Raw genomic sequence first — 26,031 nt, 5'->3', positions numbered from 1 at the left:
ACTTTGGGGGTATTTGTCACATAACTTCTATGGCTTAAATCCAAGATGGGCCGACTTGTGCCAAGTACCATGTTGCACGGTTATGAGTGTGAGTTTCAGTGTGTTAGCTTAGACTTGTCAACTTTTGAACATATCTCCAAAGGGAATACAGCTGTTGTCTACCAACACCTCTTTGGTAATTTTGGAGGGTGTTGGCTTCTTTCCAATACTCCAGGACCTCCTTTTAGGGCAAAGGTCATTCTCAGGCAGAGGGGGCAGCCATCTCTGGGGGTAGAACATTTCAGTACATTTATGCTACTCCAGTGCTTTCTACTGTTTATACCTTTTTCATTTTTGTTTTTTTCTTCCTTTAATCTTCCCCTCTCCTTTTCTGCCTGTTTTTCTATCCTGTCTTGAGTAATAAAGGGGTCGCTAAATCTTGTTTGGCAAAAACAAAAGAAAACCAAAATTAGCCTACCTTTTTAGAGCAGAACTAACAGCCTTCATTGGGCCAGATGTCATCTAGAAGTCAAAATGAGTAATTATTGATATAAAAATGATTAACAGGAGTTTATTGTCTTTTGCTGCTCGTGGTTTTGAATTGTGTAATTAGCAAAATAAGTAGATGTGGTCCATGTAGTATGCAGCAGAGACAATGGGGCAAGAACAGCTATAGGAGGGTCATGCAGACAAGTGGGGTTCAAGTAGAGTAAAATCTGTTTCCTAAGATGGTGAGTTTCATGTTTAAATGTGCTGACTTGAAGACACTGCTTGTTTTTCTTTGGGAAGTCACTGGGTCTGGATAGAATGCTAGAATAGGAATCAGAAGACTAAATTCAATAACTAGATATATCACCTTGTATATGTCACTCTACCTCCTTTAACCTCCATTTCCTCATCTGCAGAGTGGGAGCAATACTTGCCTTGTATCTTTTGTTAAAAGAATCAAATAAAATCAGATTTTGAGAACCATAAAGAGTTATTCAGATGTATAGTGGTCATATCATTTTACCTTTGTCAAGCTTTGTGAAGGGCTGGAGGTAGATTGTCTAAGTCAGAATATATTGATTTAACTCTTGGCTAAAATTTTTAGATTGGTTCTGATGTGTGTATTATATGAATTTCTCAGAATATTTCTAGGAGTATATCTTGTCTTGAGAAAAAAGTAGTTTCCCTTGTATACTGTTGGCTCTTTGAGGGAGGAGACCATGCTCTAACATGGTGCAGAATATAAAACCTGAAATTTATTTATCCCAAACTAGTCATTAAATAAGTAGAAGAAGTAAATGAAAGAAATACTTTAAAATGATGCCTAATTGTGAAAATGGTAGGGTGATGAAAGTAGAAGGGTTGGTGTGAGGGGAATTAATGTACTGTAATTAATATTTTAGTTGCATGAGTCTGCTGGGAGATGAGGATGAGAAAATAGGTAACTGGAGTAGTAATGATTTAAACTAACTATAGGGGCCAGAACATGAGTCCTCCGAATGACTGAATTTAGGAAAGGTCCAAGTAGGGCTTTTCCTCCTTGTTTTCTAGACCTCTTTGGCTGCAATCTAATTTTATAGCCAACTATGTAAAATCTAGATTAAAAAAAATTGCAAGTACTATCTGTTGTTATTTTCGATTTGATGCTACAGAACCTGACAAAATAAACCCTGACAAGTTTGAGTTTTATTTCATCTCCACTCTTTGGAGATTATCCAATCAATGTTCTAAGAATCCAAAAACCCAATAGGGGAGGAAAAAAGAAGTCTGTGTCCTGTTTAATTAGTCCCTGAGTAATTGTAAGTTGGTTCTTAAAGAATTTCAACTGGGTTGGTAGTTTATTTTTAAGAATTCCATATTTCAGCCAGTGCTGTTTATAGTAGTGCAGTCAGGATGGGGAATTTATGAGAGAACTTACTTTATGTGATGTGTGGGATATACCGTTGGCATCCCAAGGATGGGTCACTTGAGTGATCCCTGCAGTATTGTTTCTGCTAGTTACTTAACCAGTTTCTTTCTGAGCTCTTACAGTGTTGAACACTTAAAAGACTAGATCCTTGCTCTTGAGGAGTTCTAGAGATCCTTACTCTGGGAGTAGACATAATGAGCTCTTCTAATAATAGTGTAACAGTTTCACATGGTACCAGTAGGAAAGGATGAGGGCTTCAGCACTCTTTGGAGCTGTTGAGCCAGGAAACATGGATTTCTGGGCTAACTGATGCAGAACGATGGCATATTATCCAATACACATAGCACACTATAATGCATTCCTCTTTTAGTGCTTCGTCTTCAGAAATGAGTAAGAAGCCCTTCACCCACTGTCAAGGAATGCCTGAATTGTGTGTCTAGCAAGAGTCTAGCAAGATGGATCGAGGTGATTCTTTCTTTGACCAGTGTGTTCGCAAGGTGACTTTCTGGTGAAGATCTACACTGTCTTCCACTGTTACCACTTGCTACTATTGAGGGATTTGTTCCTTACAAGGATTTGGGGATGCTTATAACATAGGTAAAGATACTGTATTTAGAGAGAACTATTTATACGTTCATATGTGTGCACATTTATACGTGACATCTTGAAGTTCAGTGGATCCATGGAAGATATATTTTGTAAAGGGCTTAATTATCTAATAGGAATATTCTCAGATTATCTCTTTACTGTATTAAATTATTTCATTGATGGTTGTGGATGTAAGTCAATAGTGGGAAATTATGAACGGATTTGTATTGACTGTGGCAGCTATGCAGTGGGTGGATGAAAAGAAGCACCAGGAAAGGGTATCCTTGGTGTATAACTAAGCTTGATTTATGAAGTAAAATTGGGGAAGACCTTTAGAAAATTCCCATTTGGGAGAAAAGATAGTTTGGAGGAATGAACAAGGGTCCTTGAGAGGAACTTGAGTAAAGTTAAGTTGGGTGATCTTGGATGAGGGAACTTTCTTCATAAGCTGTAGTTTCTTTCTGAGTAGACTTGGAATTAATTAGTTGGATGGTTATTATAAGAATGGCATGCATATTATATGTAACGATAACATGTCTTTTGCCTTATTATTCTTTCTCCCATATACACTGTAAATCAGTGTTTTGTGTTCCACCAACAGATATTTATTGAGCCTTTATTTTGTGTAAATTACTGTTGTGAACTGCTTCACAAAATCAACAATTAACAGCAGGGTTGAATGAATGTATGTGCTGGGGCTACAAAGACATCGAGCATCAATTCTTGGGCTCAGTGTGTTCCTAATCTAGTTGGGGAGATAACCCATGCACATACGATGGCAATTAACAAAACAAAGCCATGGTTAACTATGGGTGAATGGTAGATAAATGCTTTAGACACTGTGATGGCATCTCTGGATGTGGTGGGAAATGTGTTCCTGTGATAGGACCCAGCAGACGGGGTTGCTCTTTGCAAAACACTATGAAGTGTTGATATACAATGTTAAGTGCAATTGTATATCGAGTGCCTTCTGAAGATCAAGCGTTAAGCTAGATGCTTTATATTTATTTATTCATCCAAAAATACTTTGAGTGCTTTCTGTATGCCAAGGTACTGTTGTAGGCACTGACTGTTACCTCTCATACTTTCACTGACCTCGAGCACTGGGTATTATTTTTTGTCTTTTAGAGCAAACTGGTGCTCAGAGTTACTTAGTAACTTGTTCATATCATGCAGTTTGAAAGGGGTGGAGTCAGGGAAAATGATACTGGCATATGATTGATATATCTTTAGGTTTTTGATTTTCAGAATAGTAACACATAGAATATTTTAAAAACAACACATTTCCAGATTAACGTATGTGCTCTTTTACATTGGTTTACTAACATGAGCAATAATGAACAGGTATAAGAAAAATAGATGGGAAGAAAAACTGGCTTTACTTTCTTCTTTTTTTTCTTTTCAAAACCAAGAATTGAGAAAAGACCAGTTATTGAATTATTCTGAAAAGAACACCTTGGTCTAGCCCATGGCCTTGAAATAATCACAAACTGTTGATAAAACATTACTCAGAATAGGTTTGGGAAACACTGGGCTTATTTGTATAAAGATTTCATTTGTTCTCTGTAGGAAGAGACCCAATAAGGTAGTAGGACTAGTTATGAAAAATATATATATATAAAAAGCATTCAGTCAATGAAAGAGTGGGACCTGAATCTACCAAGGCAGGCTCAGTAGGTTATGAAATTTACTCTAAAGCCAGGATTGTAAAAGGAAAGAAGAAAATTAAAATAAGAGAGACAATGATGGGGAGAAAATGGAGGGGTGGTGTGGCAGAAATGTGTCCTAGAATCAAAGTAAAAGATGAAAACAGGGAATATGACTAAGATCCTGAGCAAGAGTGCTATAATTACTGATGTTATACACTGTAACCAAAAGAGTATGTCCCATGTTTGCAAAATGAGGTGAAGAGTCTATTTTGACTCATCGGGTGGTTTTGTATTGCAATGGGAATTATATCTCTCTGTTATATGAGTTACGGTGGATCAAGCAGATCTTCAGTTTGACTTAGAAGGATGCCATTGTGGGCATTGATTACAAGGTAATGAATGGGCTGCTTCTCTTTTGTTGAAGTTCTATTTAATACATTTTTTGAGCATATACTATGTACCAGACCTTTTAAAGGCTGGACCATATCTTTATATTATATAAATTTTGCGGAATTAAGCTAGTTTAGTTACCAGAACATTTTGGGTATGATTGCTCTGGCACCAAGATCAGTTGATTATTTTTCTCCATCCATGACATTGTTGAACCCTGAATAGTGAATTGAAATTCCTAGGTGGTCAATCTGTTCTGGTTATTAAATGATCTTAGTAATTAACTGTATTGGTTTGTGGTCTAATTGGGTGGACTTGAGGCTTAGCTGTTCAGTCTATTGATAAGCAGGTTGGCTACAAATGGTTATCAAGATAAGCCTGTAGACTTGACTTCTGTGAAAGAAAAAAAAAATCTAGCCAAATCTAATTCATTACATGCAAAAGAGAAATCAAGTGTAAATCTTTTAATTTTAACTTTATGTTCTATAAAAATATGAAGCAAAATAAGAAAAAAGAAGATACTACTTTTAGCATTAAAAATTATGAAGTAAAATAAAAAAGAACAAGAGAGTACTTTTAGTTTTTCTTTTTAAATTTCAGTTCATGCATATTTAGCATATACATAGAAATATCTGTGTCAGGTTTTTGTTCTTTTTATGGCCCTTGAATCCCTCTAATGGGTGTAAAATTTCTATTATTACCCTTCTAGTATAGTATGTTGATGATATGATAGCACTTTAAAAAATATTTCTGACTCAAATTGAGATATAGTCTGTACGTTGAACATGAATTTCAAATAAAAGCATTTAATGAGAGTCTATTAAATATGCCATAGGCCCGTTAATGTCAGTTTGTGATTTCACTTTCTGTGTACCTTTTTTTTTTTTCTTTCTTGAAAGGCATTTTTCATTTTCTGTTCCTTCTTTAGAGGAAGTAAGTAGGTTAGGCCACAGAATCTCAATTCGTCCTTCTTACAGTAACACAGAAGGGCAGGAAGTTGAGATTTTGTAAAGGTTGCCTTTGGTGACTATCCTTTGCATGTGATCTCCATGGCAGACAAGGTAGCAAATCAGAGAGACCATTGCGACATTATGAATAGGATCGTTCACATTAAAATATGACTAGTAGAAAAAGGGACAGTGTTTCTGAGAAAATATCAATAAAATGGAACCGCTGTAATGACCGATTTCATGTTTAAAGGCAGCAAAGGCAGCATGGATTAGTTCACACTCAGGTGTCTCCTCTGCAGGGATGGATGAGAACGGAAGACCCAGCTTCTCAAGGATTTGTTCTTGATGCTGCTAAGATTTCAGTTCTCACATTGTAATAATGATCTAGAGTTTTTCCTGCCTAAAATCTATGAACTTAGGTCCTTAGGGCAGATTTCACATCTCTCCACAACAGACATTAATTCCAATATGTGTGTGATTCAGAGTTCTTATCAGGCAGAGTGAGTAGAATATCAAAGCTGGTCTCTGTCATGCTTGATTTGAAAGGAATATTTTTCTTCGTAGCAATGTGTGTTTGTTGAGAGATGCTTCAAGTGTGAGTTTAGATTTTTCTCTTATCCTTATTGAATAAGTCTGTTTAAGAGGTTTGAATTTAACTTCTTTTGATGTGTTCTCCACTGACACTTATATAAGGAGAGTTTCTTGGAGTGGTGATGTTATGCTTCTGCCAAAGAGGTAAACAAATACTTAGCAGCCTACTTAGAATTTTCACTGGAGAATATGAGCTAGATGGACAGATGAAGGTCTTTCTCTGATTTTTCCTGTCCCCAAGCCCCTTCCATTCCCCTCCAGTAGTGTATTGTAATTTCCTCTTCTCTTTTATTGATTCATTTGATAAGTTTTATCAATGCCTACTAAGGATATTCATAAGAGATAGCAAAATGGGTAAATCAGGGTCTCTCTGCTTCAAAACCTCCTGTAAGTAGATGATCAAGATACAATGTCATAAGCATTATAATCAGTGTATAGATTCTGTCCTCCCAGCCCACTTATGTCCTGGTCCTGGCGTCTTGCACATACATACTCCAGTGCTCCTATAGAGAAACACTCCCACTGTAGCCTCTTTGGGGATGATGACCCAGAGCTTTCATCTCTCTTTTTTGTACTGGCCTCTTGCTTTAATCTCTCACAGCACTTTCTGTTTGCCGCTGTACCAGCTCGCTTGAAAGCAGGTCCTGGAACCACATTTGGTATGTGAGGACGTTTTTATGCCTCCTCAGCAAAAACATAGTAAGGTTGCCAATGGCCTAGTCTTGAGTAGTTTCTCAGAAATTATGTCCTTTTTATTTTGTTGGCAGTTAAATTTTTTTTTTCTTTATAAGAACTTGGCAAAACTAACAGCTATTGACCTTACATCAGTCTCCCAAATTCACTTTGAAATCTACTTGTCCATGAAATTTGAGTCGTATCATTGTTTTTGACTGCCCTGCTGCCCACCTTCCCTATCCTCATCTCTGGACTCCTGAGAAATTAAATAGGCCTTTTTCGATGTGAAGGTGTTGGCCTTCGTACAGTTTTCATTCCTCTGCCCTGTGAGACTTCAGAGATCTGATAAACTGGTGCTTGGAGGTCATGTGTACCCTGGAGAGCTCCTCCCCTCCCCTCTACTCCCCTGCCCTCCCCTCCCCTGCCCTTCTCTTTTTGAGTCAGAGTCCCACTCTGTCGCCCAGGCTGGAGTGCAGTGGGTGGTGCGATCTTGGCTCACTGCAAGCTCCGCCTCCTGGGTTCAGGCGATGATTCTCGTGCTTCAGCATCTACAGTAGCCAGGACTACAGGCGTGCACCACCACGCCCAGCTAATTTTTGTATTTTCAGTCACCACCACACCCAGCTAATTTTTGTATTTTCAGTAGAGATAGGGTTTCACCATGTTGGCCAGTGTGGTCTTGAACTCCGCACCATTTTTGATTTGCCTGCCTTGGCCTCCCAAAGTACTGGGATTACAGAAGTGAGCCACCTCTCCCGGCCACTTGTCTTTTCTTTAGAATAACTCTAACTTTTATATAGCAAGCATTCACTATGTGCAAAGCACTCTAGTGTGCATAGTTTTTTTTTTTTTTTAAAGTTTTTACACCTCGATGGAGTAGATATACCTAACCCATTTTATAGATGAAGGAGCTAAAGCTCAAGAAAGGTTAGGTACCATGGCTAAGATTATACAGCTAGTAAATTGTGAAGCTAAGTTTTAAACCCGTCCGGGTGCGGTAGCGCACGCCTGTAATCCCAGCACTTTGGGAGGCCGAGGCGGACGGATCACGAGGTCAGGAGATCGAGACCATCCTGGCTAAACACGGTGAAACCCCGTCTCTACTAAATAAAATGCGAAAAATTAGCCGGGCATGGTGGCAGGTGCCTGTAGTCCTAGCTACTGGGGAGGCTGAGGCAGGAGAATGGCGTGAACCCGGGAGGCGGAGCTGGCAGTGAGCTGAGATCTCGCCCCTGCATTCCAGCCTGGGCAACAGAGCGAGATTCTGTCTCAAAAAAATAAATAAATAAAGGATTTCAACCCAGGCACTAGGGCTCCAAAGCCTTTGCCTTCCACTGTTACATTAAATTGTCTTCTAGGTTGACTAATATACAATGTGTTGGCAACGTCTTGGAAGATAAAATCTGTTTCTTACCTGGGTGACCTCAATTTTCTCATCTGTGAAATGAGGATGATAATGTTTATCAGTCTTAAAAAAGTAGTTATGAGGGTCAAATAGGCTGGTATTGATGATACCCTTTAAAAATGACAAAGCATTGAAGAAACTTATGTGCCCCGCCATGTTTGTTTCCCTTTCATGTTTGTTAGGCTTATGGGTTTTGTACGATTACGCCATGTGACCTTGTATTTGTGGATACATGAGTCCTTTCATTAATGACTGTATTTCTCTGGTGTCATGGAGGTGAAAGAAGGTCATCACAAACTAAATCTGAGGCTATAGGGAGGTCTTAGGAGGCAGAGGCCATACTTTTCTCAGAATCACTTTCTCAAGTCTGGACTCAAAGTACTTACAAGTCCTGAGGACCTTCCATGGTATTAGACACTACACCAACAAACAGGTTCAGACTGGGAGCTAGATTAGAAGGTAGCATCCTTGTAGTTGAATCCAACTTGAAGATGAATAAACTCTATCCTCTAAAACACTACCTTGCTTTCATGTTATTTCCTGAATTTATTTTCTGTAGCTCAGTGCCTTCCAAATGAGGAATCCCATGGAACTTGTTGTGATGTGATAATCGTGCCAAGACTCAGTGACTCTAGGAAACTTTGGCTGGGACAGCACTCCACAGATGGTTGCACATCAATGTGCCCTGGGCATCTCCCAAAGACCCTAGGTATTAGACATCTCTTTTACCACAAACCCCTTTCTCAGGGGACATGAATAAATAGTCTTCTAAAAGTTGTATTTTGGGAAGCAGACTTTGCAGAATGTTGCCCTGGCCTTTAGTCTTGTTTAAGTGCAGTCAGACCAGCATGGTGACCATTCATTAGGCTGCTCCAAGGACAGGGTATCCTCTGGAAAGAGGGCCTGAGCTTCAGGTCCAGTACCTTCTTCATGTGGCTAAGCCTTCACTGTTACTTCAGATGTGTTGCTTTATAAAGAAATTGGCAATCTTTTCTGGTGCCATGTAAATATGAGGAATTATTACTATAAAAATAAATATTACTATTATAGTAATAGTATTAAGTAAAAATAATGTATCTTTTTTTTTTTTTTTTTTTTTTTTTTGAGACAAAGCTTCACTCTGTTGCCTAGGCTGGAGTACAGTGACATGATCATAGCTCACGGAAGCCTGAAACTCCTGGGCTCAAAGCGATCACACCTGCTCCGCCTCTGGAGTAGCTGAGACCACAGATGTGCAATACCATGCCCGGCTGATTTTTGCATTTTCTTGTAGGTATGGGGTCTCACTCTGTTGCCCAGGCTGGTCTTGAACTCCTGGCCTCAGGCGATCCTCCTGCCTCAGCCTCCCAAAGTGCTGAAAGTACAGGTGCGAACCACCACACCTGATCATATCTATTTTTTAGGTAGTGATCTTCACATCTTGTGACAAAGGTTTGAACACAGATGGCTTACTACCGTAGATGTTATTCAAATAAAATGATTTTTTAAAAAAATCTAGAGTAGTGTCTGCTGTTGTGTGTCTGTAGTCCCAGATACTCTAGAGGCTGAGGCAGGAGGAGTGTTTGAGCCTGGGAGGTTGAGGCTATAGTGAGCTATGTTTGTGCTATTGTACTCCAGGCTGGAAAACAGAGTGAGATCCTGTCTCTATGAATAAATAAGCCACTGCGTAATTTTTTTTTAAGGTCACTGAGTGGCTTTCATGAATTTGAATAATTGTTAAACCAGATAATTATAATAAGAAGCTAACATTTTATTGACTGTTTAGTATCTGGTAAGTACTATGCTGTGTTATTACCTGGCCTATCTCATCTGTCTTCACCATTACTCAATGAATTTTGAAGAAAGGTTCTGTTATTCTTTACATTTTACACATGGGGAAATTGAGACTTTAAGAGATCAGGCTGGGCATGATGGCTCACACTTGTAGTCCTTGCACTTTGGGAGGCCAAGGTGGGAGAATCGCTTGAGGCCTGCAGTTTGAGACCAGCCTGGGCAACATAGTGAGACCCCCATCTCTACAAAAAATTTAAAACATTAGCCGGATGTGCTGGTATGCACCTGTAGTGCTGGCTCCTTGGCAGACTAAGGTGGTAGGACCGCTTGAGCCCAGGAGGTTGAGGCTGCAGTGGTCCCTGATTGTACCACTGCACTCCAGCATGGACAACAGAGCAAGACCGTGTCTCAAAAATGTACAAAAAATGAGAGATTGATTTGTTGAAAGTCATGGAGTGAGTAACTGTCAAACTTTGGAAAGTGATACGAAGAGGAGGAAAAGAAGGAAGTAGCTGAGGGAAGGGTAGGGGATGGAAAGAGAAACTGTAAGAGTACGTACAGCAAATCTTGAGGATAATCAATGAAGCATTTGGTTTGCACCTATGAAAGGATGACGGGAGCTGGGTGAGTGGGGTGGGGAGGCCCAAAGCAGTTTTATATGCTGCATTCATAAGGTGATTAGCAGTGGGGAGACTGGTTGTAGATGATGTTACTGAAGAGTGACGCTTAGGAGTTTTGAGAATGTCATTCTGCGCCAAGTTCAACAGTTAACAATTAGTGACTGAAGATGATTTCTGTAAAGTAAACAAAAATCATCTTGAGTTGATGGTGTTACTTAGTAGGCATCATAGCAACAAGGTGTTGGATTCTACAGTGGGTGTTGGTTTTTCTCATTGCTGTCTTCCTCTTCAGCATAGTTGTCATTTTTGTTTGGTTCATAGTAGTGATTTTAGGGTTAGTATTCCTGACACACTGTTGACAAAAGATACACTGCCCTTAAACCAAAAACTGGCAAGTTTAGTTCCTTGACACCAGGCACTGATCTCAGGCCTGTTATCTGAATGACAGAATTTGAATCTGATTCTCAGATGCTGCTTTTAAGGTAATGTCTACCCTCATTTTACAACCACTCTCAACTCATAACCATAGCATCTCTATACCTTATTTTTGAAAAATGTAATTGTTAACTATGAAGCTATAAAATGCAGCTCTTAAGAAAAAGCAACTGTAAAATTATTAAAACTATTTAACTAGTCTTGAGGACTATTAGCTAGCCATTCTTTTAAAGACAATATTTGGAGAACAATGGTTTGACCAGGAATGGTCAGACTACAGTCAATACCCTTTCTCAGTAATCCGTATTTCTTCCCTTATCTGCAGGTGCAGACTTTTGGGTTATAGGCAGGGCCCTCTCTTTTGCTTTGTGCTGTGCGCCGTTGTGCTGCTTATATCTCAGAGGACTGGTATCTTCCCTTCATCTCAGCCCCAGGCAGGCTCTTTATTTTGAATATGCTGCAGGAACCCAGCTCGTAGGAGTCCCTGCTCCTCACTCTGAGCCTCTGTTTTATCCACTGCTGGCAGATAGGAGCACAGAAATGGTAGGAAGGAAAGATTATGAAGGACACACAAACTGTTTATCACCAGTCAAAATGAGATACAGTAGATTCTTGACATTTGTGAGGTCGATGTCCGAAGCCAGTCACAATTCTCAACTTGAAAAAAAAAATCATTTTAGCACATAATTCCTTCCATAAAATTGCTAAAGAAGAATTGAAAAATGTAAATGGTCTCTCTAGACCCCTAACTTATCTCATTTGATGACTGATTTGTGTACTGTCTGGAGCACTTATTGAAACAAATTCACACATCCTTTCTACTTATTTCCTTTTGGAGCATTTGGTAGTTTTGTTCACACAATGTGTCTGAGTCATCATTGCATTTGACATTTCAGTCTTCAATTTATCTGAAACTTCTATTTTGTGGCTAGCCTATCGCTTTCATAAACATCCCCATACTCCCTTCATTCTGTCATCAACACTAGACTCAACCAGCAGTTAATTTTGTTTCATTTCTTAAAAAGATACAGTTTTTATCACTTTATTTACAGTGTTCATAGCACTGAGACTAAGCACTGTGACTAAGAGCATGCCTGGGTCTCAGCCAGGCTGGACAACTTGCCCTTGCCCCAGCTTTATGGCATGTGTGATTCAGAATCATGTCTCTGCAAAATGACAAATTACTAAATGTCACAGCAACTTCAGGTGTCACTCAGGAATGGTAGGAACCATAAATACACAGTCTGCGAATGCATACCTGAGTGGTGGAGGAGTGAACCCTACACCTCCTCCTCTCATCCTTCTGTTGAGCTGATGAATGTGCATATATAGTTAACGAGTACTAGTTAAGTTACCAGAGAGCTCTGTGGAACTGGATTTTCCTTCGTGATGTCTGTGCTGTAGCTTCAGTTGTTGGCATTAATAACGAATATTTTCATGGGGAGACATGCCTTTTATAATATACACTTTTAAATAAACATGAAACTGGATTTAAAAACTCATTTTTATTCATTAAAAAAATTATTTAAACATTCAACAGACACAAAAAAGTATACAGAAAGAAGGCTCGCCAGCATCAATATATGAGTGGTCTGCTTCCTCATAGGGGTTTTTGAATATAAAGTCTTATGGGGTTTTTGAATATCAGATATTAACTAGTTTAATTACCACCTGATGTAAGCGGTACATGGTGGACCGGGGCTGCCAGGGATTTATTTACATGAGTGAGTGAGGAGGTTCATCCAGGAGATAGAATATCTCAAGGGAGAGTCAGGTTTCACAACTTTGGTTTGGAGATGAGGAGTGGTATAGGAGAGAGATAGGAGGTAATTCTGAAGAAAGTATCATATGTCATTTAGTCTATTCTCCAGCGCTTTTGTTGGAGGCTGAGGGGAAGAACATTGTAATAAAAGCAAATTGTTTCACAAAGCGGAGACTTTCAGAGTGCAATACTTTTGCACTAGTGCCAGCAGAGTGGTCTCTGTCTTCAGTAGTCATCGGCTCCTTGACATGACATCCACAGTGGGCAGTGGTAGCAGCATGCTGGGTATCAATGCCTTTGGTTGCAGCCATGGTCAGCCATGACATATACATATTAGTGGGAATCAGAAGCTGCTCTGATGCATTTGGTGGACATCTGAACCCCAAACTTACCTCTTTTGACATTAGTAGTGGCTGGAGACCAATAGGAGTTAGAGGAGATGAAGAGGAAAATGCTGAATCTTGTCTGGTAGCACAGAGGACCCATCAGGGTGTACTTTTAAGATACTTCCTTAGGAAATCTCAGCACCATTTAACAACAACAAAAAAAATTGTGATGGGGTTTTCTGCTGAAGGAGAAATAGTGTTTGTGACTTGCGTTGTGACTCTCTTACCTACCTGTTTGTGTGTGTGTGTGTTTGTGTGGCCTGTGGAATACAGGTAGATTATGGTGTAGCACCAGGTGATACTTACAAGAACAAAACACAATGAGAGCATTTCTAAGTACTGCAAAAATTTACCGAGTCTTAGGAACACGAATTGTTGAAGTAAAGGACTTTGTATGTTTGTATGCAAGTGTACACATTTACAGAGAGAGACAACAAGGGAGGAAGACTTGGGGTGTCTTAGAAGCCGCTTTTCTTAAAATAATATTGATTGCTGGCTGTTCTACCTCATTAATAGATGGTAGAAAAGCAATCTGTTGTAGCCATTCAGTCTTCTTGTGATAATGAAAGTACCCATAGCCTTCAAAATTAGATGATGAGAAAGACAACATAGTAAATATTTTTATGCTATAGTATTGTATACAGAATCTCTGCAAACCTCAGAATGAAAATATGGGTGAAAACAATTTTGACAAATATTAGATACATGTTTTCAGGCAGGGTACATTGTGTAACGTTACTACTGTTTCATACAGCACAGGCATATTCTGAGTATTTCTTAAAACGTGAACATTTACTGCAGGTTATGTATAGTGCTAGCTTTTAGATACCTGCTACTTTCTATTCCTCCTGTCAGACAGGATTTTGCTGCTGTGAATTTTATACATATATGGTTTTTAGGTAGGAAAAGACTAAAAATCTATTTGTGGCGTCTGTATGTCTTATTGACATTTTGTTAGCAAGCATGTACTTTGAAGGTACTTTATCAGATACATGTTGCACTGATGTGGACTTGATATTTATATTAAGAACTTTGGCCCAGTAAACTAGTTTTGTCATGTTCTGAGGTGTACCATATTCTGGTAAAAGTAGATTTTGCCAGAGTTTCAGAGGGGGACAAAGCTCTGTAAAGGTTAAACAATGGTTGACAAAGAAAGCTCACCGTTGGAATCAGACTGACCTGGGTTCAGATGCTGGCCATGCTACTGGCTGTGGTTTTGGTTGAGTTACCAAATCTTTCTGCACCTCAGTTTCTTCAATGTAGACTAGAGTGATGATAAAATCCCTCTTTTTCTGAAAAAGAAATTATTGAAATAATATATGTAAATTGCTACTTTGAATCCTTTTCTGAAAGAAGGTAAGATTGAATCAAACTTACAAAAGTATGTGTTGTGCCTGACACTTAGTATCTGTTGAACAAATGCTATTATCAAATGCTATTATATTTATGGAGACTATAATAACCAGGATAGTCACAGCTGACAATTTCATACTATAAGATAATTTCACTAAATTTCCTTAAAGTGTACTTGCCAAAGAAAATAATGGAAATGGTTATCTAGAGATTTTACCAGAAAGAACAGTAAAACTTTTTTTATTAAAGGATCACTTGGATATTACCAAGTTTATCCACCAGGGGGAAGATATTCTGTCATTCTACTGTCTATCAAAAAAAAAAGTTACCACCCTTAAACATCAGTTCATAGGGAGTCTGTATCATTGCTGGTTGTTACCTATTTAGTGAGAGAGAAGTCATACTAAGTCTTAATTCATTTCATATTTTTATTACTGATTAGATTAATTCTTCCTCAGCCCTTTACATCCTAGGTCCTGTTTTGAGGCACAATCTTAATGGTAGTGAAATCTTAGTTTAAAAGAATTACTTTTAATTGATGCATAATAATTGTACACATTAATGGTATACATATGATATTTCGATACATGCATACCATGTGTAGTGATCCAGTCAAGGTAACTGGGATATCCTTCACTTCAAATACTTATCATTTCATTGTTTTGGGAATATTCAAAATCCACTCTTCTAACTCTTTTGAAATATACGGTAAATTATTTTTAACTATATTCACCCCCTATGCTATAGAACACTAGAACTTATTTCTCCTATTTAACTGTAGTTTTATACCAGTTAATCAACCTCTGTCTATTCCCTCCCTCCTGCTACCCTTCCCAGGCTCTAGTAGCCACTGTTCTATTTTCTACTTCTATGAGACTTTTTTACCTCTCACATATGAATGAGAACATGTGATATTTGTCTTTCTGTGCCTACCTACTTAACATAATGTCCTTCAGGCTCATCCACGCTGTCACAAGTGACAGAATTTCATTCTTTTTTATGGCTGAATATTCCTGTGTGTATATAAACCACATTTTAAAATCCATTCATCCACTCATGGACACTTAGGTTGATTCCATATCTTGGCTATCGAGAATAGTGCTGCAATAAACATGGGAGTGCAGATATCTGCTATACTGATTTCCTTTCCTTTGGATATATACCCTGTAGTGGGATCGCTGGATCATATGGTATTTCTGCCTTTAATTTTTTGAGGATCCTCCATACTGTTTTCTATAATGGCCATACTACTCTATATTCCCACTAACAATATATATAGGAGCTCACCTTTCTCTGCATCCTCACCTGCATTTCTTCTTTTACATTTTTGATAATTGCCATTTTAATTGGGGTGAGATGATATCTCCTTGTGGTTTTAATTTGTATTTATCTGATGATTAGTGATTCTGAGCATTTTTTAATATACCTGTTGGCCATTTATATGTCCTCTTCTGAGAAGTATCTATGTAGATCGTTTCCCCATTTTCAAATCGGATTATTTGCTTTTTTGCTGCTGAGTTGTTTGAGCTTCTTATATAATCTGGATATTAATCCCTTGTCAGATGGATAGTTTGGAAATACCTTTTCCCACTGTGTAGGTTTTATCTTAACTATGTTGATTGTTTCCTTTGCTGTGCAGAATCTTTTTAGTTTCATATAATCCCAGTTGTCTATTTTTGCTTTTGTGGCTTGTGCTTTTGAGGTCTGTAAAATCTGATTCTTCTTCAAATTTAGATTGTGTAAGCTTTGAAATGATCAGAAGTAGGCTTCATAATATGTCTAATATTTGGTGATTTCTCTACTTACGGGAGAAAACAGAAGAAAAAATATTGAAGCATCTAGTAAATTCCAGTAGAAATTAGCTGTAATTAAAAGAAACAAGTTTTTCCTGTTGACTATTTAAAAGTGAGTGTATATTATATATGTAAGGGGACTGCACTTCAAAAAAATCTTGAATTTTTGAGCAAAATTTTCAAGCATATACAAAACTAGGATGTAGTAAAATAAAAACTACCATGGACCCTTTACACATCTTAACAATTAGCAACACATTGCCAGTCTTGTTACCACTTCATCCCCTTATTTACAGCAAATTTCTCACATTACATCATTTCATCTTTTCATTTCAGTTTGTACCTCTAAAATACAAGGAACAACTCCTCTTTTAAAAGTACATGCTGTCGTTTCTCTTAAAAAAAACCGGTATTTCTTTAATATCATAAAATACCCAATTTGGCATTCATATTTTCCTTCCTGTCTAATAATCTTTTGTTTAAATCAGGGTCCACAGAATATCTATGAATTGTAATATTGTGATTGGTTGATGTGTTTCTTAAATCCCTTTTCATCTAAAAATATGAAAAAAATTTCATATTTCCTTGCCCATCTTTTTATGTAGTTTACAGTATTGGCTTTCAGACATTTTGGTCTCAAGTTCCTTTTCACTTTTAAAAATGGTTGAAAGCTCAAAGAGGTATTGTTTTTATAGTTTTTATATATATATCAATATTTGCTATATTAGAAATAGTTTAAACTATTTAAAAATAACAGTAAAACCAGTACATGATAGCATATATAAGCATAATTTTAATGAAATATAATCACAGTTTCCAGAATAAAAGAAATATGAGGGAAATGGCATTTTTAAACATTTTTGCAGATCTCTTTAATGTCTAATTTAATAGAAGATAGCTGGATATCTGCTTCTGCATTCTTGTTGCATTGGGTTGTTTTGCTTGAAGTATATGAAGAAAATCTGGTTTTATGCATGTATGAGGTTGGGAAAGGAAGGAATATTTTAATAGCCTTTTCTTTTAATAGTGAACGTTCTTAGTTACCACACTAAAACTTGACAGGTGGTGGTAGTTTCTTAAAGATTACTGCAGTGTGCAGTTTGAAACCTTACCAATGAACCTGATTAATTATGAATCATAATCTGTTACATTAAAATCTGTCGGGACTAGGTGCAGTGGCTCATGCCTGTAATCCCAGCAGTTTGGGAGGCCAAGGCTGGCGGATCACTTGAGGTCAGGAGCTTAAGACCAGCCTGGCCAACATGGTGAAACCCTGTCTCTACTAAAAATACAAAAAATTAGCTAGGTGTGGTGGTGGGCACCTGTAATCCCAGCTACTCAGGAGGCTGAGGCAGGAGAATTCCTTGAACCCAGGAGGCAGAGGTTGCAGTGAGCCGAGATGATGCCACTGCACTCTCCAGCCTGGGTGACAAGAGTGAAATTGTCTCAAAATAAATAAATAAATAAATAAATAAATAAAAAAAATCTGTTGGTCCATCTTGCACTTTAAATGGATCATTTACCTATGCATAATTTTGTACCATCATGCGTTGGTCATTTTGAAAATTTTGCTTAACCGAGTTAGGCAGATCTTCAAGTGTTGACATATTTCATTATGAAATATTTTAAAAATCACATCCATTACTATCACCGCCCATCCACTGCCTTAGAAAAGTCTTTAGCCATCTGGAAGCTGGCAAGCTTATGGTGATGCTTGTAAGTTTTACAAAATCCTGATTTTTCTCTTGAAGGTTCAAATTTAATTGTTAGCTACAAATACTGTTAGTGTTTTCCTTCATTTGACAGGCCCGCTTCATTAATTTTTGACAAAATATTTACCAGACATCCAAACCCGAATAAATATAGCTTGTTAAGTAAAAAAGGCATTCCATTAAAAACCAGGAGCTTGCATTCATGGTACTTTGGCATGTCAAAGTACTTCCCATTTCATCACACAGAATATTAAAAACATGTATATTCAGATACCAAGACTTAATAACATTTATTATTTTTACTTCATCAATAATGGTCTTTAGTGAAACTGACATTTATTTACTGTGCATGCATGGCGGAGAAGAATGCAATGGCTGCTACTACAGTTATTGCCATTGCACCAGCAATTTTATCCTCTCTTGGTTTTGCACCATTGGTGCAAATGTCGACACAGTGAAGAAAACAAAGAATGTGTGAGTATTTTTATGAAAACAGTTGACTTTGTGGACCTTTTGAAAGGGTCTCAGAGACCCTTGAGGAGTGCATGCTTTGAGAAATGCTGCTGAAGAGTTTCTGGTAATCTGGATTTTCTTCCTTATATCTTTGTGGTGTGATTTAACAGGCTTTCTTTCTCTGCTAGCTTCTATAAATAGACTTGATCAGATTAGGTTTGATTTTGTTTTTTCCTGGCAAGGCTACTTCAGAGATGGTGTTGGGTTTGCATTCCTGGCAGCCATTGATGGTCATTGCCTAGAACCATTAATTTATTAAAGGTTACAAATTATAATATTCTATCATTCTTTCTTCATTTATTAGCTGGAATTCTAAGGGGAAACTTTATCTGCCCAACGATATGGTTATTCTAACATACAGATCACATTGGAAAGGCAGGATAAATCCGTGTTTCCTTTTCCAAATAGTGAGTTGGTTTTCTTGAATCCTGAAAAGGTGATCAATGAGGTGTTCTTGGTTTATTTGTTTGCTTTGAATGTCATTATGAACTTGTGGATTTACATTTATCTGATGTGTTTCAGTTCACTGCAGCTAGTAATTAGGATAGTAAGGATGCTACTTTGTCTTTCTTTGGCCAGAAGGGGCCTATTCACGTTGGCTCTTGAGTTCTTTGGATATGACTTCCATTATCTTTGATAGCTTCTTTGCTTTCTTGTTTGACAAGATGTTTAAGTTTTCATCTTGGACATTTCCTGCTATTGAGCAGAAGTCAGCTCCTTCTATGGGGAGAATTGTGAGAAATGGTATTTAGACACCACAGTTGAAGCTAGGCTGCTCATTACTGTTGATTGATGATTGTTTCTAGATTCTTTCAGTGGACAAAACTAGAAAATACACATATTTCTAAAGATAAAACACATGAATTCATACTGATACTTCCATTCAAATTTAAGACCCGTCAATCTTTCATCAGTTGTCTATGATACCAACACAATTACTTATTTGTTTTTCTCATGTTACACAGACAACAGTCTCAGAACAATATCAATACTACAATCAATGGAAATTTGTTTTCCAATTTTTTTAGAAAATGAAAATTAGGAATTTTGTCACAGTCTAGGTAGCCAAATTGGTTATCTTAACAGAGCCTTTTTATGGGTGTTTGCTGTACATTTTGAGACTGTTTTCCTATTTCCTAGAATACCAAATTGGCAGATTATCCTTTATCCATGTCTACTTTTTTCTAGTGTCTTAAAACAGAAAACAGACTACTTACAGGCAAGGAATTCTATCCATATGGCATTATGACTTTTTGTTTTAAGTGAATATACCTTGAATCAATGCATTTCTTTTGTTTATGAATAGAAAATGTTTACCATAACACTTTTTAATTTAGAAATTTTTATTAATATTTTTTCTCTATACTTTTCCAAGGATTGTACTAGGAAAAAAGTGTTAATATTTTTGAAGTAGTTGTTTTTAGATCTAGGAATGTGGGATATTGTGATCAAGAAAATTATGTAATTAAGGGGAACTGAACTAATGAGTACTAAATTAAAAACAGATTTCCATGTGGAATATTTAGTGATATGCCTTCTTTTCCCCTTTCAGGTTAAAAAATAAATCATGACTGAATCTGCCTCTAGCACAAGTGGTCAAGAGTTTGATGTATTCAGTGTTATGGACTGGAAAGATGGAGTGGGCACGTTACCAGGAAGTGACTTAAAGGTAAGCTCTCTTTATTACATACAATTATGTGTGTGTGCATCTGTGTGTGTGCTTACTTAAAATTGGATACATATGTGAAATAAAAATTAAAAGCATTAATCATAGTAGTGTGGGTTTTAGATGATGCTTAGACCTCCACAATAAATGTGCAAGATAATTTGAAATGCTGATGGAATGGCAGAGCCTTTGTCACTTGGATTAAGGGAGTAAGGACTGTTTCTGCAGTATATGCTTATTTTGCGCAAATTGATTTATAGTTTCAAGAAGGATCGTCTCAGTTTTGACTCTTATCATGGCAGCCTATAAATACAGAAATGACTGACTTAGAAGACCTATCTTTTTTTGATTTTGTAGTAATGTGCTTTGTAACTTCAGATGAATAGCCACAATCTCTGTGTCCTAGAGTTCTCATTTAAAAACTGGATAACGTTAAAGTATTGAATAAAAGGATTATTCACCTCTCTTAAATTGTACTGTAAATATGGATTTTTATATAGTGACCTATTCAAAATCGGGTTCTTCCTGTAAATCCGTCTGCCTTAGTATAGATGAGGACTCTTTGGAGAGCAATACTTCAATCTGCTGCTTTTGTATAACCTTGCCCTGCCTCCTTTTCCCAGTAACCCCAAACCTATTCCAGGACTACTTCTGTTGTCCCATGAAACATGGTTGTGCAAGCACCCATCTGGGAAACCAACTACCCCCATCTCTCATTTCTAATTTACTTTTGCTCTGATCCTCTCTCTGGAACCTTGAACCTGTCTGTGGCCCTTTAGACTTTGTGTTTGCACTTGATCGTTCAGGTATTTGAACTTCCCATCTCCCCAACAGGCCATTGCTTGGTTTACCTCTCAAATGTTTGGTATTCTAGGCTATCTTGAATAGAAATTCCTGCTCCCTAATTTAGGCCTCATGGAATCTAATCCCTTTTAGTGGCTGCTTGACAACTATCCTAGCCAAGCCTGCCCTAGCTCATCCTCAGTGGTGAGATTTGGACAATCTGCCTGTCATTGGAAAAATACTTAGATTTTAGTTGGGTTTGATTTAATTAAGTGTAATGTGCCAACATCTCTGAGTTTAGTGTAACAAAAATGTTGCACTGAGGTTTAGTAGAATCTGGAGAGGAGATTGGGTTTTCAATTTTATTTCTGTATAACCTTGAAAATGCCAGTTAATCTCTTTGGGTCAAGTTTCCTCTGCAGTAAATTAGGAATTAAACAAATGCTAAGGATTTTACCTGCGCTAACATTCTCCAGATATTCATCTGGATAAGCATATGACAGAGAAAGGTTGCTGAACATTTTTGAGAAAGAAAAACTGTTTCTCAAACTGGTCATGTCAACTGCATAATAGCTACCCAAGCTTTGTCAAATTATTTCAATTGCCTAAGTTTTGGAAGCCTTATCTGTAAAATTGAGGATATTAGAATCTATGTGATAAGGTGGTTTTGAGAATTGAACAAAGTAATGGATACAGAACACTTAACAAATTGTATTTTTTCTGGCTTTATGACTTACTATGTAAAGTGCCATTTTTAATCGCTTTACTCCTTTATTTTCCTTGTGTGTTTTTATCCCTTTTCTTCTCAATGGCTTTTTTTTTAAAAAAACTGGCACGTGGATGATGAAATTTGTAAGTTTTGTTCAGTTAGCTTTTAATAATAGAGTGAAGTTTCCATCCCTAAGAAATCTGGATTGCTTTAAGGTTTTCTAAGCAATGAGTTTGAGAAATTAACCTATTACTTGTATTAAGTTAATCAGGTAATTAAGCCATTTAACAGGTATTATCATCTGGGTTATTTGATAATAACTTTCAGACCCATCTTATTATCTGGGTAATTGCCATGTATCTAATTCATGTACTGTAGACAGTTTGATGCCTCTCTTTAAAAATAATTTAAACGTCTTTTTTTTTTTACCTTATGACCCTTTTTATCTGAGATTCAGAGATGACCCAACTGATTATATTACTGAAGATTTCTAATTCACTTGCTTCCTACTTAAAATCCAAGTTACTTAAGAAATCTGATTAAGAAATTGATTTTTCACAAAATTAGAATATTAGAAAGAACTTTCAGTGAGTCGTGAAATGTTCTCTCTCACATCATTCTTTGCCTGTTTTACCCTACCCAGGCTTCTGTGTTTCAGTGGGTAATATAGTCAGCAAATCTGTAGGAGTCCATTTCTTATCATGGGAACAGGTTTTTATATGCCTCAATTTTTGCTGTTTCAAAATAACTTTTCCTGTAAAAGCCCTATGATCGTTACCCAGTCAAGTTACGCCCTTCTTTTTAACATTTTTTAACAGTTGCTGGAATCTTTTTGGTGAAGTTCAAGCCCCTTAAGTTTACCACAAGAGTTTTTTGGTGGTCTGGCCTCTGTTTTCCTCTCTGGCCATGTCTCATTTCACTCCCACTGCCACTCTTGTTTTCTACACAGCCCAAACCACTAGTTGAAGCCTTTGCATGCTGGGCCCTTTTTACTGTTCCCTGTTGCTGGAATCCTTTCTCCACACTGGGCTGTCGAACGCTTATATAAACAGAGCACAGACGTCTTCTCTGGGTGCAGTAGGGGAAAGAATAGAGAACGTACTCTCTGCTGAACACTACCTGCATCTTTTTATTTAATTCTTTTATTTTTTAAGGTAGTTCTTTCTCTCTTGTCAGTTTACAGATGGGGAAATGGAGGCCTGGGATGGTTAATTCACTTACTTAGGTCAGTTACTGGCAGGGGTCTTAAAACCAGGTTTTTCTGATATTTAAAATGGATTATCTTACCACTGCTATACTGCTGTCTAAAGAGAAGAAACACTTTCATATCAAAAGAGATGCAAAGAAAATGTTACAGGAATTTAGAGGAGGTAAAAATTTATTTCAGCTGGAGGGATTGGGAAGGCTTTGAAAAGCAGATGTCATTTGAGCTTCAGGTGCCTGGAAATATGTAGGAGTCTCCATGAATACTTTAGGGAGGAAGGGAAGGAGAAGGGCTTCCAGAAGAGGGAGTAGCTTAAGAAGGTACAGAGTGTTAAGGGAGAAACAACAAGTGTCCACTGACATTCTTGAAAATATTATAGTCATTAAAACACTTTTGCCTAAGCAAGCTTTGGAAACTTTACCAATACCTAGTTTGTCCTTTTAAAATGCAAATTAGTATTTGTAGATTAGTGTCTCAGGGCCAGCTGTAAGAACAGGGAGGTGACTAAGTGGCAGTACAGAGGTACATGGTAGGGCTTCCCATACCTGAGCAGTTTCCGTACCTGAACTTCTAATGATGTCTGAAATTTATCCACAGACAATTGTTCCTCTGGGTCATAATGTCTTTCAGGGTCTCTCGGTAAAATGCAGATACACTCCTGAGAGGACAGCATCTTATCTAGTAAGAATAATTGCCAGTTAGCCAAGAGTAAGACCCTGCCTGCAGAAGCAGGCAGAAACCCAACAGTAAAATTCACTGCACTCTTAATATACGGTTTTTGCCTTGCTTTGATTAATGTTGAAAACAATTTAGTTGTTTATCAAACATCTTTGCCCTTAAAACACACTGGTAAGTCGATTCACATCTCAACATTGATGGTAATAAAATGAAAACAATAACCTGAGCAGCGTCTTCTAATGATTTATTATTAAATCAGGCATATATAGGCAAAAGATCCTTTGACTCTACAATCAAAAATAAAAAATAGAGTTGAATCAATTAAAGGTAGTTCAAGCCAAACAAAACATGTGCAGTCCCTTATATATTTCAGGCATAATTGTTTTCTGATTGACCTGGATATATCCACATGCAGAAAAAGTCAGCAGATGTGTTTTATTTGCTTAATATTAAATCCCTTTTGTAAAGTTTATAATTTTGACTTTCTTGGTTGTAGAATGGAGCCACTTGGCAAGTTTTTATACGTATTTTAGCTCTCTAGGTTAAAAGAACTAATGATTTTAAAGAAATATAAACAAATGTGAAGTTTCCGTCATTCTAAAACCATTTGTGAAAGCATCACCAATTTCAGAACCTGGGTGTTTTATTGGAAAACATAGTGTTAGGAAATGTATGAGTCTTTCTGGAATTCTGTCTGTAGGACTTCAGTAATGTTAGCAGGACCTATCAACCTTTGTGGTCTGACATTTTCTGTGATAGCAATGTTGTGGAAGACACAGTAAGCCCAAATTGAGAAGTCACAGAAAAATTTGATCCCTGTATGTTTTTGCATATGAGAGGATGTTTTGAAAATGTTTTGAGGTATTTAATTTTTGAGATAAGCAACTTTGGTAAGAGCAGATATTCTTCATTTTTTTTCAGGCTTATAATATGCCTTGAAAACTATGAATCGTATCCCCAGAAAGCTGTATATGCACATATCATAATTTTGCATCTGTTTTATGGGATTAATCAACCCTCAAAGTCCATCTGTGGATCTCTGGCTTAGAAGAGTGAACTGTGCCCCGAAGTGACATTGCATCTTTACTTTGTACTTAGACTGTAGGTCAGTTACTGGCAATAAATTTTAGGAGAAAGAAAAACTGACTGGGATTGAATGTTGCATTGTGGGAATCTTTCCTTTTAACTTTGAAAGTGTTTGAACCTGAAGCTTCTAGATGTCATAGGTCTGAGTTCTGACTTGGAGATTTCACTCAGTGGTGTTTTCTTTCTCGGTCTTTGAAATGGAGGGTGATTTGCTGTTTTACAGCAATTTGAAAACTTAAGCCATGGGAGACTTTCTGTTTAATGTAAATGTTTGATGCTATTTCTTACATTTTGTATTTGTCAAATAAGCATAAATTAATATCAGTGACATAAGGTAAAAGCAAAATTACCTGAAGTGCATTGTCAGGCTTGTGCCTATTGTTTTTGAATTTTAATTCAAATTGATTTTTATCACATTCTTTAATATCATTAATTAATAATTATCATAGTAGCTTGTTCTTTCTACTCTTGCCCAGCAGATGGTACTGTCAGCCTTATTTTGAAATAGTCTGTCTTCAGAGTAATCATTAAAAACATTTTTTAAAAAATTTCTTTTTCCAAAAGTGAAGTTATTTTTAGCTCTTTTCCTTCTAAATAAATTTTTACCTCTTCCTACGTTGACGTTTTGGTATATACACTTGGTATAGTACTCGCATTTTACCTGGGAACTTGTATCTGGAATACGTACGTAGTAGGGAGAAGACATTCTCACATTCCTTAACCATTTCCACACATTTAGTCTAGAAACCATTTCGTAATTGTGGACTATGCAGAGAACATTGTTTAAGGTGCTGTTTTCACCTGATAGAAAGAATAATTATTGATACTTTTTGCTTAAGAGTTTTCCAACTTGCAGTCAGAATGTAGTTTAGTTAAATAAATCATTATATTGGCATGTTGTCCAGATCGATTTTTTCGGATTGGCAAATGGAGGGCCTTGCTTAAGCACTACATATTTGCATGCTCATAATTTCTCTGAAAGATCTGAAACATCTTACTATCCTTTTGAATTCTGAGCTTTCTAGTTTTTCATCACCTGCTAAAATTAGTGGGTCCTTAATGTTATTCTGTTTTATGGAAAAACAGAAGGAATACAGAAAACTGCTTGAAACTCATGAATGTGTGAGTAAACCTCGCTGTTTCAGAGAGAATAGGGTCTCCACATGTAGGTAATGGCTAAGCCTTCAATGCATACATACAGTACAACCAGGTCGTTGTAGAAACCTATTTTGTTTGAAGCTTTCTGTCAGGTGAAAGGAAATTTTCAGTATTTGGAATGGGAATGTCCGTGAAATCAAGATGCTCTTGCTTTTTAGTGATAAAATCGGCATGTAGCTGGTAGACTACTTGTTCAGCTCCCAGAGAAATTTTCAGTTATTTTAGAGGACTATAAGTGAAGATAATGCAGAATTCTAAAGAGCAGTGAAAGAAAGA

General features: G+C 37.2%; 1 protein-coding gene across 8 annotated transcripts in view; it reads left to right on the top strand.

The window, feature by feature from the left end:
* Nucleotides 1-26,031, top strand: part of L3MBTL3 (L3MBTL histone methyl-lysine binding protein 3) — a 131,054-nt gene that overhangs the window by 4,196 nt on the left and 100,827 nt on the right. For all 8 annotated transcript variants that reach the window (XM_033235497.1, XM_033235492.1, XM_033235499.1 and 5 more), the window contains exon 3: nt 20,024-20,140. In XM_033235497.1, coding sequence (XP_033091388.1) covers nt 20,039-20,140 — 102 coding nt within the window. In that variant the 5' untranslated portion in view covers nt 20,024-20,038. The remainder of the gene's footprint in view (nt 1-20,023; nt 20,141-26,031) is intronic.

Source organism: Trachypithecus francoisi, unplaced genomic scaffold (assembly GCF_009764315.1).
Source record: "Trachypithecus francoisi isolate TF-2019V2 unplaced genomic scaffold, Tfra_2.0 Lachesis_group15, whole genome shotgun sequence".
NCBI classification, from domain to species: domain Eukaryota; kingdom Metazoa; phylum Chordata; class Mammalia; order Primates; family Cercopithecidae; genus Trachypithecus; species Trachypithecus francoisi.
The sequence above is the reverse complement of the archived record's forward strand: the minus strand, read 5'-3'. Positions and strand labels throughout refer to the sequence as shown.